Below are 16,815 nucleotides of genomic sequence, written 5' to 3' on the forward strand. Positions count from 1 at the left end.
CTTGAGGTACTGCCTATCTTCTCTGAAGATTGAGAGTTAAGAGCACTGCCTTGGTAAATAGTTGGGAAACTCTACTTTAGGTTTTGCTTGTTGGGATATGCCCATTTTCAGTATAAATAGTTATAAATGCTGCATTCTTTATCAGAGTGGTTGTAGTAATTTACACTCTCATCAGCAATGTTTGGTGAGAATTTAGAGAAACAATATTCAGTATTGTCAGACGTAAAAATTTTTGCCACTTAGTTGGGTATGAAGAGGTTTAACTTGTGTTTTTATTTGCATTTTTTTGATTACTAATGAGGCTGAACATTGTTTAGTAAAGTTATTGGCTATTCTAGTTTTCTATTGAATTGCCTGTAAAATTGTGTTCTTTGTCCTTTTCTAAATAATTTGAGCTGTTTTATATAGTTCTGATACCAATCATTTATTAATTTTATCTGATATAGATATTTTCTCTCACACTGTGGCTTGTTTTTTCACAAATGATACCCTTGTTTAAAAAAAGCAACTTTATTGAAGTATGATTTACATAAAATAAACTGTATTTATTTAAAGTATGCAGTTCATCTCAAATGTTTTTTCATACCCTCTTGTAGTTCATCCCTCTTTTCACCCAGGCCGCACACAGCCACTGATTTGTTTTCTGTCACTATAGATTAGTTTGGGTTTTCTAATGGAAATGGATTTCTAATGGGTTTCTCTAATCTTTTGAGATTCATTTGTGTTGTGTATATTAGAAATTCGTTACTCTTTATTGCTGAATAGTATTCCATTGTATGGATGCATATTTTGTTTATGCATTCTGTCTTATTGGTAGGTCTCTTTGCCAGTACTACAAAGTGTTTTTTTTTTTTTGAAAGAGAGGAAGCAAGCTCTCGTGTCTCTCTTTTTTTTTTTTAAATAAATTTATTTATTTTATTTTTGGTTGCATTGGGTCTTCGTTGCTGCACGGGGGCTTTCTCTGGTTGCGGTGAGTGGGGGCTACCCTACTGTTCGTTGCGGTGCGCGGGCTTCTCATTGCAGTGGCTTCTCTTGTTGCGGAGCACAGGCTCTAGGTGCACAGGCTTCAGTAGTTGTGGTTCGTGGGTTCTAGAGTGCAGGCTCAGTAGTTGTGGTGCACTGGCTTAGTTGCTCTGCGACGTGTGGAATCTTCCCAGACCAGGGCTCGAGCCCATGTCCCCTGCATTGGCAGGCAGATTCTTAACCACTGCACCACCAGGGAAGCCCAGTACTACACAGTTTTGATTACTGTAGCTTTATAGTAAGACTTACAGTCAGGTATTATAAGTCTCCAACTTTGTCCTTTTTAAAATACTCCTTGGGTATTCTAGGTTGTTTCCTTTCCATATGTAGAAATGAGAATAGCTACCTCAGGGTTGTTGAGGGGGTTAAATGAGGCAATCCTTACAAGTGCGTACTACCATGCTTGGCATTCAGTAAGGGCTCAGTATATCTCGTTGTTATCATTAAAAACATTTTATTAAGTATTTACTATGTGCTAGGCACTAGGTCAGGTGTATTCACACCTGTCTGTGTCTATGTTTATGTATAGATACACACATATACTTTATCTCCTTCCAGTTTCTTTTGCTTTCTTCACTTGTAAACGGGGAGGGAGTGGTCTATGCAAATGTAGGACTTGAGACCAAGTATGTCTTTATACAAAGGGTTGAAAATGACCATCTCCTTGTGTTTTGTGGTGGCCTGAGAGAAACAGGGAAGATGGCAAGAATAGTTCTGGTACCATATATTCCTGGCATGTTTGAGATCCTGAGGGATGGAAAGGCTACACAGTTAATAATAATCTTATTTTATGATTCTCTTTTTATTACTTGTCATTGCATCAACTGAACTAATTCCAATGTAACATTCTCATAGTTGAGTTAATACTGAAACCTGAAATGTGTGACTGATTAAGGCAGGGAAAAGGAACGAATTCCTATGTTTCCTGAAATGCTGAATTTTTAATTCATAGCTTTAGCATTTCCAGGTCATGTGGCTGCCTTTAAGGGTGATTTGGCAATGCTTAAGAAATTAATAGAAGATGGAGTAATCAATATTAATGAACGTGATAATAATGGATCAACTCTAATGCATAAAGGTAAGTTATGATTCCTGCTTCATCTTCAGTTCTGACACAATTGCTGTTGAGTTATTTAGCTTTTATTTTTTATTTATTTTTTTAAAAAATTATTTATTTTTGGCTGTATTGGGTCTTTGCTGCTGCGCACTGGCTTTCTCTAGTTGGGGCGAGCAGGGGCTACTCTTTGTTGTGGTGCGCGGGCTTCTCATTGCAGTGGCTTCTCTTGTTGCGGAGCACAGGCTCTAAGCACACGGGCTTCAGTAGTTGTGGCACATGGGCTTAGTTGCTCCACGGCATGTGGGATCTTCCCGGACCAGGGCTCAGACCCATGTCCCCTGCATTGGCAGGCGGATTCTTAACCACTGCGCCACCAGGGAAGTCCCCCCTCAGGTTTCTTGACTGAGGTTACACAGCTAGTAAGAGCAAAGCTGAGGTTTCATTCATTTTTTTCCATTCATTTATTCATCAACTCTATAGAGGTTTATTGAGTGTCTTTATATGCCAGCCACTTGCTAAGTTCTGTCCTGTCCTGCAATCTGTTGTTTAGTGGACCTAAACTCAGATCTTTTTAGACTGAGTTTCCCCCCAACAGTTTCCCTGCATTTTGAGATGGACCTAGAAGGAGGGGAGAAATTAGATGATCATATGATTGAGTGATGGGCACTAGGTGAGAAGACACATAAGCAGAGTTGTGGAGGTGAAAATTAATATTGAGTGCATGTGTTTTAAGGAAAGGTGGTGAACAGTTTAGGTAATCAGTGAGGGGCCCTGAACATTTTGAGTTATGAGGGTCAGAGGAATAAGCTACTTATACAAGATGGCAAAAGATTTTCAAAGTCTTTCACATTCACACAGATTGCACTTACATTTGGCCTGGTACAAGATTGGTCAGGAGCTATGAATACAGTAGATGAGCACTGGATAAGGATTAGAAAAAACCTAGATTATAGTTTCAAATCCATTACTTACTGGCTGTATGATGTTAAATAGCCTCTTTGAGCTTCAACATCTATATCTGTATGTAAAGCTCTCTGCATAGGGGCTGAGTACAGCAGATACTTTATTAAATATTTGTCTAATGAATGAATAAATGAACTAGAGAAAATAACATCTGGCCAACCTACTTCTGCTGGTTATTGTAAGGATTAGTATTTACAAAAATACTCTGCAGTGGTACTGTCCAAAATTTTAGAAAATTGTTCTAATAACAGTAACTTTTTTGTGTGTACATTTTGTTTTGTTTTTACAGCTGCTGGGCAAGGCCACATAGAGTGTTTGCAGTGGCTAATTAAAATGGGAGCAGACAGTAATATTACCAACAAAGCAAGGGAGAAACCCAGTGATGTGGCTAAGAGGTATCCCTATCTGCTTTGCTTCTTTCTTTTGTTTTTAAAGTTTTGCATTTACTCTTCTATACTCAGAAATCTCTGAAGATTTCTGGATTATAGGACTCAGTCAAATGCTGATGGAATGATAATTTTCAAGCTGAATTGACATTTGACAACATATCAGCTCTTCTCTCTAAAGCAGTGATTCTCAGCTGGGAGGTAGTAGTCCCCCTTCTTGGGGGGTGTGCATTTGGAAATGTGGGGAGGGGGTTGTCACAGTGATGGAGACCATCACTAATGTTTCATGAGGTCAGGTCCAGGAATGCCAGACATTCTACAGTGCTCAGAACAGTAGTGTACAACAAAGAATTGTCCCACCCAAATGCTGGTACCTGTTGAGAAATGCTGTGTGATAAAAAGGAGTAATCAAAAGGAGTCACATGGATTTTGAAACAAATTTTAATATTTATATTTGAATTAAATGTAACACCTATTATAGAACACCTCTAGCTCATTCAGGTCAGGCCCTCACAGAATATTTAGTTCATCCATTTGTTCATTTGATTGTTTTTTCATTCAACTTCCTGTATACTTACCATGCTCCACGTGCTATGGTTAGCATTAAGTTTACCAAGATGACAAAAAATAGTCCTTGCCCTCAAGAAACTTACAGTCTTGTGGAGAGACAAATGTACAAACATAACTTTTATTGATTATAATCAGTATGTCGTATTACATGTCATGTATAAGGTGCAGTAAGAGCACAGAAGAAAAAGTGCCCAAGTATTCCTGTTCTAAAGTTGTGGGGGAGAAATGTTAATACAGATGATGGTAAGAGTTATGAAGGCAACTGCAGGGGACAGAATTTATATAGAAGTCTGGGAAAACTTTTTTTTGGAGAAAGCAACATTTATGCTGACACTTGAAGGAGGAAGAGTTTTAAGATAACACCTTGTTTGTCTGAGGAACGCATGTGGTTCAGAACTGCTTGAATCTAAACTAGGAGTGTGGGCTAAAAGTTACACATGAGGCTTGACGGGATGCAAGGGCCTAATTATTCATTAAATTGCCATGCAATTTTTGTTTGTGAGTTCATGTTCCTTAAAATTTTGTCTGTGGGATCTCTTTGAAGCCATGGAATATGGTTTTGTTTTACCACATAGTAGCATCATTATCAACTCAGGCCCACTATTTTTTATTTTTTAAAATAGCTTTATCAAGGTATAATTGGCATATAGTAAAGTACACATATTTGTACAGCACAAACTGATGAATTCTGATATATGTATATACCTGTGAAATCATCACCACAATCAAGATAGTGAACATATCCATCACCTCCTAAAATCTCCTTGTGCACCTTTGTAATCTCTCCCTCCTACTGCTTTCCACTGCCCCATCCCCAAACAGACACTAATTTGCTTTCTGTCACTATAGATTAGTTTGCATTTGCTAGAATTTTATATAAATGGAATCATACGGTATGTACTCTTATATATTTGGCTTTTTCCACTCGGCATAATTATTTTGAAAATCATTCATGTGTATTAGTGGTTCATCTCTTATTGCTGAGTAGTATTCCATTGACTGTGGAATTCCATAGTATTCCATAGTTTGCTTATCACCTAATCTGTTGAAGGATATCTTGTTTGTATCTACTTTTTGGTGATTATGAATAAAGCTGCTATAAACATTCAGATACAGATTTTTGTGTGAACATAAGTTTTCAGTTCACTTGAGTAATACGTAGGGGTAGGATTGCTGAGTCAGATGCTAAGAGGGTGGGTTTATCTTTATAAGAAACTGCCACAGTGCCTTCCAAAGTGACCATACCAATTTGCATTCCATCAGCAGTGGATGAGTGTTTCTGTTGCTTCTTACCTTGCCAGCATTTGATATTGTCAGAGTTTTTGATTTTCGTAATTCCAGTAGGTGTGTAGTGGTGTCTCATTGTGTTTTGTGCTTTTTCCTAATGGAAAATGATTTGGGGCATCTTTTCATATACATATTTGCCATTTGTATGTTTTCCTTTGGTGAAGTGACTGTTCAGATCTTTTATCCACTTTTAAAACTTGGGTGGTTTTCTTATTGTTGAGTTTTAAGAACTCTTTCTATATTCTGGATACTAGTTCTTTCTCAGATTTTTGTTTTGTGAAGATTTTCTCCCAGTTGTGGTTTGTTTTTTCATTCTCTTAACAATGAAGAGCAAAATTTTTTTATCAATTTGCTCTTTTATGGGTTATGCTTTTGGTATCACATCTAAGAAATCTTTGATTTACATCAAGTCACAAAGATTTTCTTTTATGTTTTCTTTTAGACATTGTTATATATACAGTTTTAGGTTTTACATTAAGGTCTGTGATCCATTTTGAGTTAATTTTTGTATGTGGTATGAGGTATGTATCCAAGTTCTTTTTTTTGCATATGGATATCTAATTGTTCTAGCACCATTTGTTGAAAAAGCTGTCCTTTTTCTTCTATTGCCTTTGTGTCTTTGTCCACGTCAGGTGTCCATGTATGCGTGGGCTTATTTCCGTAGTCTGTATTTTATCCATTGATCTATTTGTCTGTCTTTATATCAGTATTACATGGGTGATTTAGTACTGTATCTGAATATATTCATAATTTCTGACCCACATTTCTTTGTCATTCATGCACCAAAGTGCTAGTGTGAGTGTAGTGTTATAGAAACAACCTTGAATCTGGCATAAAGCAAGTACTCAGTAAATGATAGCTGTGAAGTGACAATCTAGTAATAGAGATAACGAATTCTATTAACCGTACAACTTCCTATGTTTATTACTATATTGTTAATGATTTGCAGTACCTGGTGAAAGGTAAAGATATATGTGTGCATGTGCACATGGTTATGGAAGTGTGTGAACAAAATAAAATTTGAGGTTTTTATGTTTAGCGAGTAATTCTCCATGTCCTAAGAGAAAGCATTGAACATTTTTTTTAAAAAAATTAATTTATTTATTTTTGCTTAGGTTGGGTTTTTGTTGCTGTGTGCGGGCTTTCTCTAGTTGCAGTACGTGGGCTTCTCATTGCGGTGGCTTATTTTGCTGCAGAGCACGGCCTCTATGCGCACAGGCTTCAGCGGTTGTGGCACACGGGCTCAGTAGTTATGCCTTGTGGGCTCTAGAGCGCAGGCTCAGTTGCTGTGGCGCACAGACTTAGTTGCTCCGCGGCATGTGGGATCTTCCCAGACCAGGGCTCAAATCCGTGTCCCCTGCATTGGCAGGCGGACTCTGAACCACTGCACCACCAGGGAAGTCCCAGCATTGAACATTTTAATTAGCAAAACTGTGGGAAAAATAATGCAGATTACATACAATCACAACAACAACTTGAAAACCAAGGGTATATTATTAGAAGCTTCATAGAGATGTGGGAAAGATCAAAGAAAATAAGAAATGTGGATATGAAAGTCATTATTTTTCCATTAAATTTCAAAGCCATGCTGAGTGCTTTGAGGGTTGAGGAAGCATGAAGATTAAGGGGGCTAGAGCTATAGTTTTCCCTAAAACTGGAACCAGAACTAATTCTATGATCTAAATTAGGCCATCAGGAAAAGGTAGTAAATACAGGTAAATCAAGTAGGGTGGTTCCGGGCTTTCTACTCAGTTGAGCAGTTCCGTTTGGGGACACACCAAATATTCTTTTGATATTGGGTCACTTCTTTCAGTTGGATTTTTGCCACTAAAAAATGGAATCTGGGAATTCCCAGGCGGTCCAGTAGTTAGGACTCCTCGCTTTCACTGCCGAGGGCCCGGGTTCAGTCCCTGGTCGGGCAGCTAAGATCCCACAAGCCCCGTGGCGTGGCCAAAAAAAAAAATTCTGGAATCATTCTTTAATATGACTGCTTGTCCTTAGTTTCCACTAACTGTTTGAATTCCCCGCATTGCTGGATATGCATCAAATTGTCACTGACCTTCAGACACAGTTTTCGTTCTTCATTGGTGCGTGAGTTGGTGGGATAATGTAGAGTGTAATTCCCTAAATTAAATGCAAACTGCTATTTCAATTTGAAAAAGATTGTGGATCTTGTAATTACTAATTCTTTTCTACAGGTTTGCCCATTTAGCAGCAGTAAAGCTATTGGGAGGACTACAGAAATATGATACAGATGATGAGAGTGAAATTGATGAAAATGATATTAAGTTTTTCATAAGACATGGTGTTGAGGGAAGCACTGATGCCAAAGATGATATAGGTCTCAGTGAGTCGGATAAAACAGATGCCAGAGGTAAGTGTGCCAACTCTTCCATGATTTTTCCTTTAAAAAATACCACAGATTTGAGAATTATTTTAAAGACAACTACCATCTACAAGGTAAAATACTTTGATATTTTTTGGGGAACCAGAACTAGTACAGATTTTTGTACTAGGGGTTGTTGAACATATAAAGAATGTGAGACATGATCTTTGTCCCTCAAAGAGGAAAGGGGTATTTTCCTGCCATATAACCCTGATTTCACTTCTCATGATATTTGTCAGAGAGCCATGGTTCATATGAATGGATGAGAAGAACTGTTTCAATGGCACTCTTTCATAGAAGAAAGGTGAGAAGGATCTTTTTGAACGGAGGCTAACCAAAGCAAAGGCAGCTGTAGTAAAATGAGCAGAGCTTGGCACTGGATTCAGACATCAGAGCTTCACCTCTTTCTAGCTGTGTTACTTTCTGAACCTTGGTTTCCTCATCTGTAAAAATGAGAATATTAACGTAATGTCATCCCACAGACTGCACTAGAGAATGGGAAGTGCCTAGAGGCTTAGTAAATGTCAATTCCCTTCCTCGTGATCTCTGGAAAGTATTTTCAGTTATTCTGGCAGGAAAAACTAGTACCAAAACTGTATTGTCTGAGAAAAACTTCTAATTCAGGTCTAAATTTAAAAAAAAAATTTTTTTTAAGAGCTCCCAGAACATCGTCAGGCAGAACCTCACTCTCCAGGTGATGGTAGAAGCCTCTTTCCTGGTGAATGCAACCTAAAAGATGCTGATATTAGGGGCTCCCAACAAGCAGCCCACCACAGTGAGGCTCAGAGTCAGTGATCCCTTCAGAATTTCCTGACAGCTTTATTTTAAATAGCTTCACTGAGATATAATTCACATACCATTCAATTTACCCATTTAAGGTGTACAATTTAATGGTTTTTAGTATATTCAGATTTGTGCAACCATTATTACAATAAAATTTGTAACATTTCCATCACCCCCCAAAAGAAACCTCATACCCATTAGTAGTCAATCCCCCTAACCTCTACCTTCTTCTCCCTTCCCCTCAAACCACCCCCCAACTAGGCAACTGCTAATCTACTGTCTGTCTCTATAGGTTTGCCTATTTGGGGCATTTCATATGAATGGGATGATACCATATATGGTTTTTTGTGACTGGTTTCTTTCACTTAGCACAATGTCTTCAAGGTTTATGCACATTGTAACGTGGATCATTACTTCATACTTTATTCCTTTTTATTGCCAAATAATATTTTTGTATGGATATACCACATTTTATTTTATTTTTAATTTTTAATTTATTTTTTCCTAAATTTATTTGGCTGCACTGGGTCTTAGTTGTGGCATGCAGGATCTTTGTAGCGGCATGCAAGCTCTTAGTTGCAGCATGTGGGATCTAGTTCCCTGACCAGAGATCACACCCGGCCCCCCTGCATTGGGAATATGGAGTCTTAGCCACTGGACCACCAGGGAAGTCCCTATACCACATTTTATATATCTACTCATCAGTGTTGGACATTTGAGTTGTTTCCACATTTTGGCTATTAAGAATAATGCTGCTGGGACTTCCCTGGTGGTCCAGTGGGTAAGAGTCCACGCTCCCAGTACAGGGGGCCCGGGTTCGATCCCTGGTTGGGGAACTAGATCCCGCATGCCGCAACTAAGAAGTCCGCATGTTACAACTAAAGATCCCGCATGCCTCAACGAAGATCCCACGTGCCACAGCTAAGACCCGGCACAGCCTAAATAAATAAATAAATAAATATGAAAAAAATAATGCTGCATGAACATTTGTATACATTCCTTTTTGAAAATGGAAATGTATTTTCATTGCTCTTGGATATACACCTAGCAGCTGGAATTGCTGCATCATCTGGTAAAAATATGTCTAACATTTTGAGGAACTTTCAAGCTGTTATGCAAAATAGCTGCACCATTTTATATTCCCACCAACAATGCCTGAGGGTTCCAGTTTCTCCCCTTCCTTGCCAATGCTCGTTATTGTTTGTCTTGTTAATAACTAAAACTGTTATAGTGAGTGTGTAGTGGTATCTCAGTGTAGATTTGATTGGTGTTTCCCTAATGAATAATGATGTTGAGTATCTTTTCATGTGCCCATTGATCATTTGTATATCTTTTGGAGAAATGTCTATTCAAATCCTTTGCCTATTTTTCAACTGAGTTGTTTATCTTTTTACTATTGAGTTTTAAGAGTACTTGCAGATATAAGCCCCTTATATCAGCAAGTATAAGTATTTGCAGATACATTCTCCTATTCTGTGGGTTGTCTTTTAACTTTTTTTTTTAACATCTTTATTGGAGTATAATTGCTTTACAATGGTGTGTTAGTTTATGCTTTATAACAAAGTGAATCAGTTATACATATACATATGTCCCCATATATCTTCCCTCTTGCATCTCCCTCCCACCCTCCCTATCCCACCCCTCTAGGTGGTCACAAACCACCGAGCTGATCTCCCTGTGCTATGCGGCTGCTTCCCACTAGCTATCTATTTTACGTTTGGTAGTGTATATATGTCCATGCCACTCTCTCACTTTGTCACAGCTTACCCTTCCCCCTCCCCATATCCTCAATTCCATTCTCTAGTAGGTCTGTGTGTTTATTCCTGTCTTACCCCTAGGTTCTTCATGACCTTGTTTTTTTTTTTTCTTAGATTCCATATATATGTGTTAGCATACGGTGTTTGTTTTTCTCTTTCTGACTTACATCACTCTGTAAGACAGACTCTAGGTCCATCCACCTCACTACAAATATCTCAATTTCGTTTCTTTTTATGGCTGAGTAATATTCCATTGTATATATGTGCCACATCTTCTTTATCCATTCATCTGATGATGGACACTTAGGTTGCTTCCATGTCCTGGCTATTGTAAATAGAACTGCAATGAACATTTTAGTCATGACTCTTTTTGAATTATGGTTTTCTCAGGGTATATGCCCAGTAGTGGGATTGCTGGGTCGTATGGTAGTTCTAATTTTAGATTTTTAAGGAACCTCCATACTGTTCTCCATAGTGGCTGTATCAATTTACATTCCCACCAGCAGTGCAAGAGGGTTCCCTTTTCTCCACACCCTCTCCAGCATTTATTGTTTCTAGATTTTTTTGATGATGGCCATTCTGACTGGTGTGAGATGATATCTCATTGCAGTTTTGATTTGCATTTCTCTAATGATTAGTGATGTTGAGCATTCTTTCATGTGTTTGTTGGCAATCTGTATATCTTCTTTGGAGAAATGTCTGTTTAGGTCTTCTGCCCATTTTTGGATTGGGTTGTTTGTTTTTCTGTTATTGAGCTGCATGAGCTGCTTGTAAATCTTGGAGATTAATCCTTTGTCAGTTGCTTTGTTTGCAAATATTTTCTCCCACTCTGAGGGTTGTCTTTTCGTCTTGTTTATGGTTTCCTTTGCTGTGCAAAAGCTTTTAAGTTTCATTAGGTCCCATTTGTTTATTTTTGGTTTTATTTCCATTTCTCTAGGAGGTGGGTCAAAAAGGATCTTGCTGTGATTTATGTCATAGAGTGTTCTGCCTATGTTTTCCTCTAAGAGTTTGATAGTGTCTGGCCTTACATTTAGGTCTTTAATCCATTTTGAGTTTATTTTTGTGTATGGTGTTAGGGAGTGTTCTAATTTCATACTTTTACATGTACCTGTCCAGTTTTCCCAGCACCACTTATTGAGGAGGCTGTCTTTTATCCTAACTTTCTTAATGATGTCCTTGCCAGTGCAAGTTTTTAATTTTGATGCAATCCATTTTATCTATTTTAAAATTTTGTTTGTGCTTAAATTTCTTTTTTGTTGATTGTACTGAGAATTAGCAAGGACTTATTAGCACTGCAGAAGATGAACAGTTGATTTGTAGAATTTCAGTGTCTTCTGAAATTAGTTGATTAGGAGATTTTTGTGAAGTGATCATTGTCAGTGAATCACAAAAATTTTAAAAGATGTTTAAGGAAAGACCAAGAACGAAGCTAGAACAGTTTCCTTCTGTGGTGTGTTTGACACAAATGCGCTCTTACACCCTTGCCATATAGTGAGGCTCTGGCTAGTGCCCAGCTGGGGTGCTTGCAGCTAGTGAAGGTACTATATATGAAGTCATGTGCTATTTGACATAACTATTTAATTTTATTCCAGGGCAAAATCCAAAGGACTGGCCAGTCTCTTGGAATACTAGGTTTTGCCAGAGTGCCTACGGGGGACTGAATGGATTTCTTGTCATCACAGACTTCTTGGAACTGAGCCTCAATTCAGAGCATTCTTTAGTGAATTAGGTTTAGGGTCATGGCATCATAGAACCCCATTTGAGGTTTGATTCCTGGCTCAACATTCCTGTCACATGTCATCCAGCATCCAATCACCTTCAGTGACAAGGCCCCCACTATCACCCATGTGGCCCATTTCTACCTTTTGACAGGGGTAAATGTATAAGGCACTTATCGTAGTGTCCTTCCCATCACAGGCACTCCACAAATACATGATAGCTCTTAACTGTTTTTTTTTTTAACATCTTTATTGGAGTATAATTGCTTTACAGTGGTGTGTTAGTTTCTGCTTTATAACAAAGTGAATCAGTTATATATATACATATGTTCCCATATCTCTTCCCTCTTGCGTCTCCCTCCCTCCCACCCTCTTAACTGTTTTTGTTGAAAAGTTTCGCCTTTGTTAAGATCTTTCTTCCTGGAACTAATCCCTATTAATCCTAGCTCTTACCTCCGATGATCCCATAGAACAGCCCTTTCAAAACATAGCCTTCAAATGTTAAAGAATTAAATAAACCATCACAATTCTTTCCATTTTATGTAACATTAAAAAAAAATCCCCTCTACTTGTTTGCTATTAGTTATGGTGGATCCCAAACCTGTCTGCCCGTCAGAATTGTCTGAGGAGCTTTTACTAACTACTGATACCTGAATTTGTAGGACTGCTATGGGGCTCAAACATATACATTTTTAAAAAGTACCCCAGTTGATTCTGATGTATGTAGTTTGGAACCTGCAGCTCTAACCTATTGAGAGATAAATCAGAGTGGTGAGTGTCAGGGAGAAGAGGCTGTGATTTGCTAACCTGGTTGTAAAGCAGAGTTTCTCAGCTTCTGTGTTATTGACATTTTGGGCCAGATACTTATTTGTTGAGGGGGGCCCACCTGTGCATTTTAAGGTATTTAGTAGCATCCTGAGCCTCTACATGCCAATAGTCTGTTTCCCTCCATGCCCCGAGGTTTAACAAGTAAAAGGTCTCCAGATATTGCCAAGTGTTCCTTGGAGGAGAAGATCACCCCAGGTTGAGAACTTGTACCACAAAGGATAGAAAAAATCATGGTTTTGATAGCTGGAGAATAGCTCAAGGTAGCTCTTAACACACTTCCTTCTCAATATCCTCTTGCCTAGATATTACAAGTGACTAATCATAAAATTGGGGGGCTGAATTAGTTCTGATTTATCATAAATCAATCAAGCATATTTCAGTTTTTCTAATTTTCTGACATAAATAGATTGTGCATGGTCCTGTAATGTACAACTAGTCCTAAAACACTGCTAGCCAGCCTCCCTCCCCTCCCCTCCCCTCCCTTCCCTTCCTTTCCCTGGTATTAATAGTCATAACAGTGATATATCCTCCAACAGCAGGAACAGAATCCTCCATTTAGATATTTCACTGCTTGTTCACCCTAATACTCTGCTACTGATATGTGTCCTTCTATATAGACACCACCCTCCCTCCATCTCCTTCCCCGAACCATACAGACACTGACCATGCAGACACTGGCTTTAGAGGAAGAGTATGCTCCAGGACCAGCATCCTGTGAGCTCATGAGCTGTTATCTGTCTAAACTAGGTTCCTGTTCAACTTTGTCTTGCAGTGAGAGCTTATAAGAAAATTGTAGAATTGAGACACCTCCTGGAAATTGCAGAGAGCAACTATAAACACTTGGGAGGCATAACAGAAGAAGATCTAAAGCAGAAGAAAGAACAGCTTGAGTCTGAAAAGTAATGTCCTCAAAACTTTGATGGTTTGTTTTTACTTACCTTTCTAAATGCCACGTGAGGGTTTGTTGATTAACAACTTATTTTTTCATCCCCACCAAAGGGTGTGAGTTTCCAACCTGTTTTCTCCTAAGCCCCCAGATGGAGAAGGTGTTAAGATTTTCAAAAAATTGTGGTAAGGGACTTTCCTGGTGGCACAGGGGTTAAGAATCCACCTGCTAGTGCAGGGGACATGGGTTCGAGCCCTGGGACGGGAAGATCCCACATGCCGCGGAGTAACTAAGCCCGTGCACCACAACTGCTGAAGCCCGCGTGCCTAGAGCCTGTGCTCTGCAACAAGAGAAGCCACCGCAGTGAGAAGCCTGTGCTCCGCAACAAAGAGTAGCCTCCACTTGCTGCAACTAGGGAAAGCCTGTGCGCAGCAACAAAGACCCAACACAGGTCTTTGTTGTGGTGCCAAAAACTTGTGCACCAATTTAAAAATTTTTTTTTTTAATTTTTTAAAAATTAAAAAAAATTTGTGGTAAAATACACATAAGCATAAAATATATCTTAACTACTTTTAAGGCAGAATTCAGTAGTGTTAACTACATTCCACATTTTTGTATAACCATCCTCCAGAACTTTTTGTCTCGCAAAACTAAAACGCTAAGAAGAGTTCCTGTTTTCGTTTTTTTGTCTGTTTTTTTTTTTTTTTTTTGCGGTACACGGGCCTCTCACTGCTGTGGCCTCTCCCGTTACGGAGCACAGGCTCCAGACGCGCAGGCTCAGCTGCCATGGCCTGCGGGCCCAGCTGCACCGCGGCTCGTGGGATCCTCCCGGACCGGGGCACGAACCCGTGTCCCCTGCATTGGCAGGCGGACTCCCAACCACTGCGCCACCAGGGAAGACCCTTTGTTTTTTTTTTGTTTTGTTTTTTTGTTTTTTTTTTGCGGTACGCGGGCCTCTCACTGCTGCGGCCCCTCCCGTTACGGAGCACAGGCTCCAGACGCGCAGGCTCAGTGGCCATGGCTCACGGGCCCAGCCGCTCCGCGGCACGTGGGATCTTCCCGGACCGGGGCACGAACCCGCGTCCCCTGCATTGGCAGGCAGACTCTCAACCACTGCGCCACCAGGGAAGCCCGACCCTTTGCTTTTTTGAGACCACAGCTACTTTGAGCTTTTCAATCAACACAGTCTCTAGCCATCCCTATCGAATTGGACTGGTTGCTCACAAGTCACCAACCTAGTCCTATGTTCACGGACAGTGGCACCCCTCAGAACGCTTGCATATTCCCTCACCTTTCACTTCCTGCACCTGAAATTGGCTCTCGGTACATATGGTACCTCTCTAGTTAATTAATGGCTGCTGGGATAGAGGATGCAAAGTGCTTATTTCCTCCCACTGCCTCTTTTCTTGTCTCTGCTTTCCACAGTGGACAGGGAACACAGGGAGACAGGAGGGGAGACTTGTAGTTTAATCAAAACACGGGTCTGTAAAGAGCAGTGCACATGGATTCTCCACTTCCCCTGCCCTTTCCTTTGGTTGGGTCTCTTTCCCTCATACTCTTAGAACCTCCTGTTTCTCTTGCATTCACCCTCTTCTGAATTTAATCTCAGTAAGAGGTCTGGTAAATGTATTCAGAGTAACATCTAAATCTTTGATAAGATGGGTACTTGGGAGTTTGAACAGAAGACAAAATCTTAAGCCAAAATACTTTGTCTCTTAATGGGATTTTAGGCACCAGGAAGTTGTGGTAGACCAAAAAGAAATTTTCTTTTTTTTAATCAGGGGCCTTCTTGGTATCTCATAAATCACATCACATAAGTAGCTGTCCACTGCCCCTCTCCCTCTCTCTCTCTCTCTCTCTCTCTCTCTCTCTCTCTCTCTCTCTTTCTCTCTCTCTCTCTCTATATATATATGTATGTATGTAGGTATGTATATTTTGGCTGCATTGCACAGCATGCAGGATCTTAGTTCCTTGACCAGGGATTGAACCCGTGCCCCCTGCAATGGAAGCGTGGAGTCCTAACCACTGGACCACCAGGGAATTCCTGACTGCCTCTGTATTGATTAAAGTGTTTGAGATGTAGAATATTTTTAGTATTGGCCTCTGCCTAAGAACCTAGCCGAAAGTTCTTAGCTCCTTTGTAGTCTAGAAAAGTACTTCACAGTAGAGCAATTATTTCCTAGATAATGAGCTTTAAATTTTGTTCCCTTTACCTCTCTTCCAAGACATATTACTGTACTACTGCTAGGGATGCTTGTAGTACTTCTGAGCACTACTGTATGGTAGGCACTATATAAGCCTCTTGTATATATTGTTTCATGCAGTCTTCACAGCTCCATTAGCTATTATCTCAGTACGTGGATTAGGAAACCAAGACTGAATTTACAAGTAACTCGCATGAAGTCACAAAGGGAGGACTAAGCGTGGGGGATGGAGCCAGGATTTGTGTCTGAGTCTATATGACTCCAAACCTATTATCCAAGGTCATTACAATTTTAATAATAGTCTTTAATGGAACGTTTAATTCTAATGTTCACATTTCAGTGTGAAATGGTTATTATATTGATGTAAGTCATTTGAGCAGGATTTTTTTTTTTTTTTGTAAAAATTGCTTTAGCCTTTGTGCCAGATTGTAGTTTCCTATTAGCTGAGACTGCAGTGTTTCCTCTGAGTAAGCTTTACTTCTTCTCTAGTATGTGTTTCTCACTTTGTGTTGAGTACATCTGAAGACATTTATTCTTTGGGTACAAACTCCTGATCTTATATCTAATTGTAAAGGAAACCTGGATAAGTATTAGTTTGAGAGATGTCCTTTTGCCTTTGTCATTATTGATTGGTTAGATGAAACTCAGAATACAGCAAAACGTGGTTGTGTTATTCTGTCCTGGGGCTGATTTTCTCTTCTCATTTGCTGAATTCTAGGTTTCCACAGTTAATGTTCTTCTTTCCTATCTCTAACCTCAACCCCACTCACTTCCATACCAGGGCTACTACTGTATACTCTTAGATTGCCCTCCTTCAGACCTGACATCCAACTCAACATGCCTTGGGAGTTCTGGTGCCCTCACCATCCAGCAATAAGGCAGAAAGAAACCCTGGTTCCAGTCCTGGCATCGCTTGTCTGGGTATATTCTAACATCTTCCTGATATGTCTCCCAACTTCCTGTCCCT

General features: G+C 39.6%; 1 protein-coding gene across 8 annotated transcripts in view; it reads left to right on the forward strand.

Moving 5' to 3' along the window:
- ANKRD42 (ankyrin repeat domain 42) overlaps nucleotides 1–16,815 on the forward strand; it is an 80,669-nt gene that overhangs the window by 29,843 nt on the left and 34,011 nt on the right. For 7 of the 8 annotated variants that reach the window (XM_079929201.1, XM_079929204.1, XM_079929203.1 and 4 more), the window contains 4 exons: nucleotides 1,976–2,101; nucleotides 3,333–3,438; nucleotides 7,485–7,660; nucleotides 13,531–13,657. In XM_079929201.1, the coding sequence (XP_079785327.1) occupies nucleotides 1,976–2,101; nucleotides 3,333–3,438; nucleotides 7,485–7,660; nucleotides 13,531–13,657 (535 nt within the window). Of the gene's footprint in view, nucleotides 1–1,975; nucleotides 2,102–3,332; nucleotides 3,439–7,484; nucleotides 7,661–13,530; nucleotides 13,681–16,815 lie in introns of all 8 variants that reach the window. The other variant, XM_079929205.1, reaches the window with a different exon arrangement.

Source organism: Stenella coeruleoalba (genome assembly GCF_951394435.1).
Source record: "Stenella coeruleoalba genome assembly, chromosome: 8".
NCBI lineage: Eukaryota > Metazoa > Chordata > Mammalia > Artiodactyla > Delphinidae > Stenella > Stenella coeruleoalba.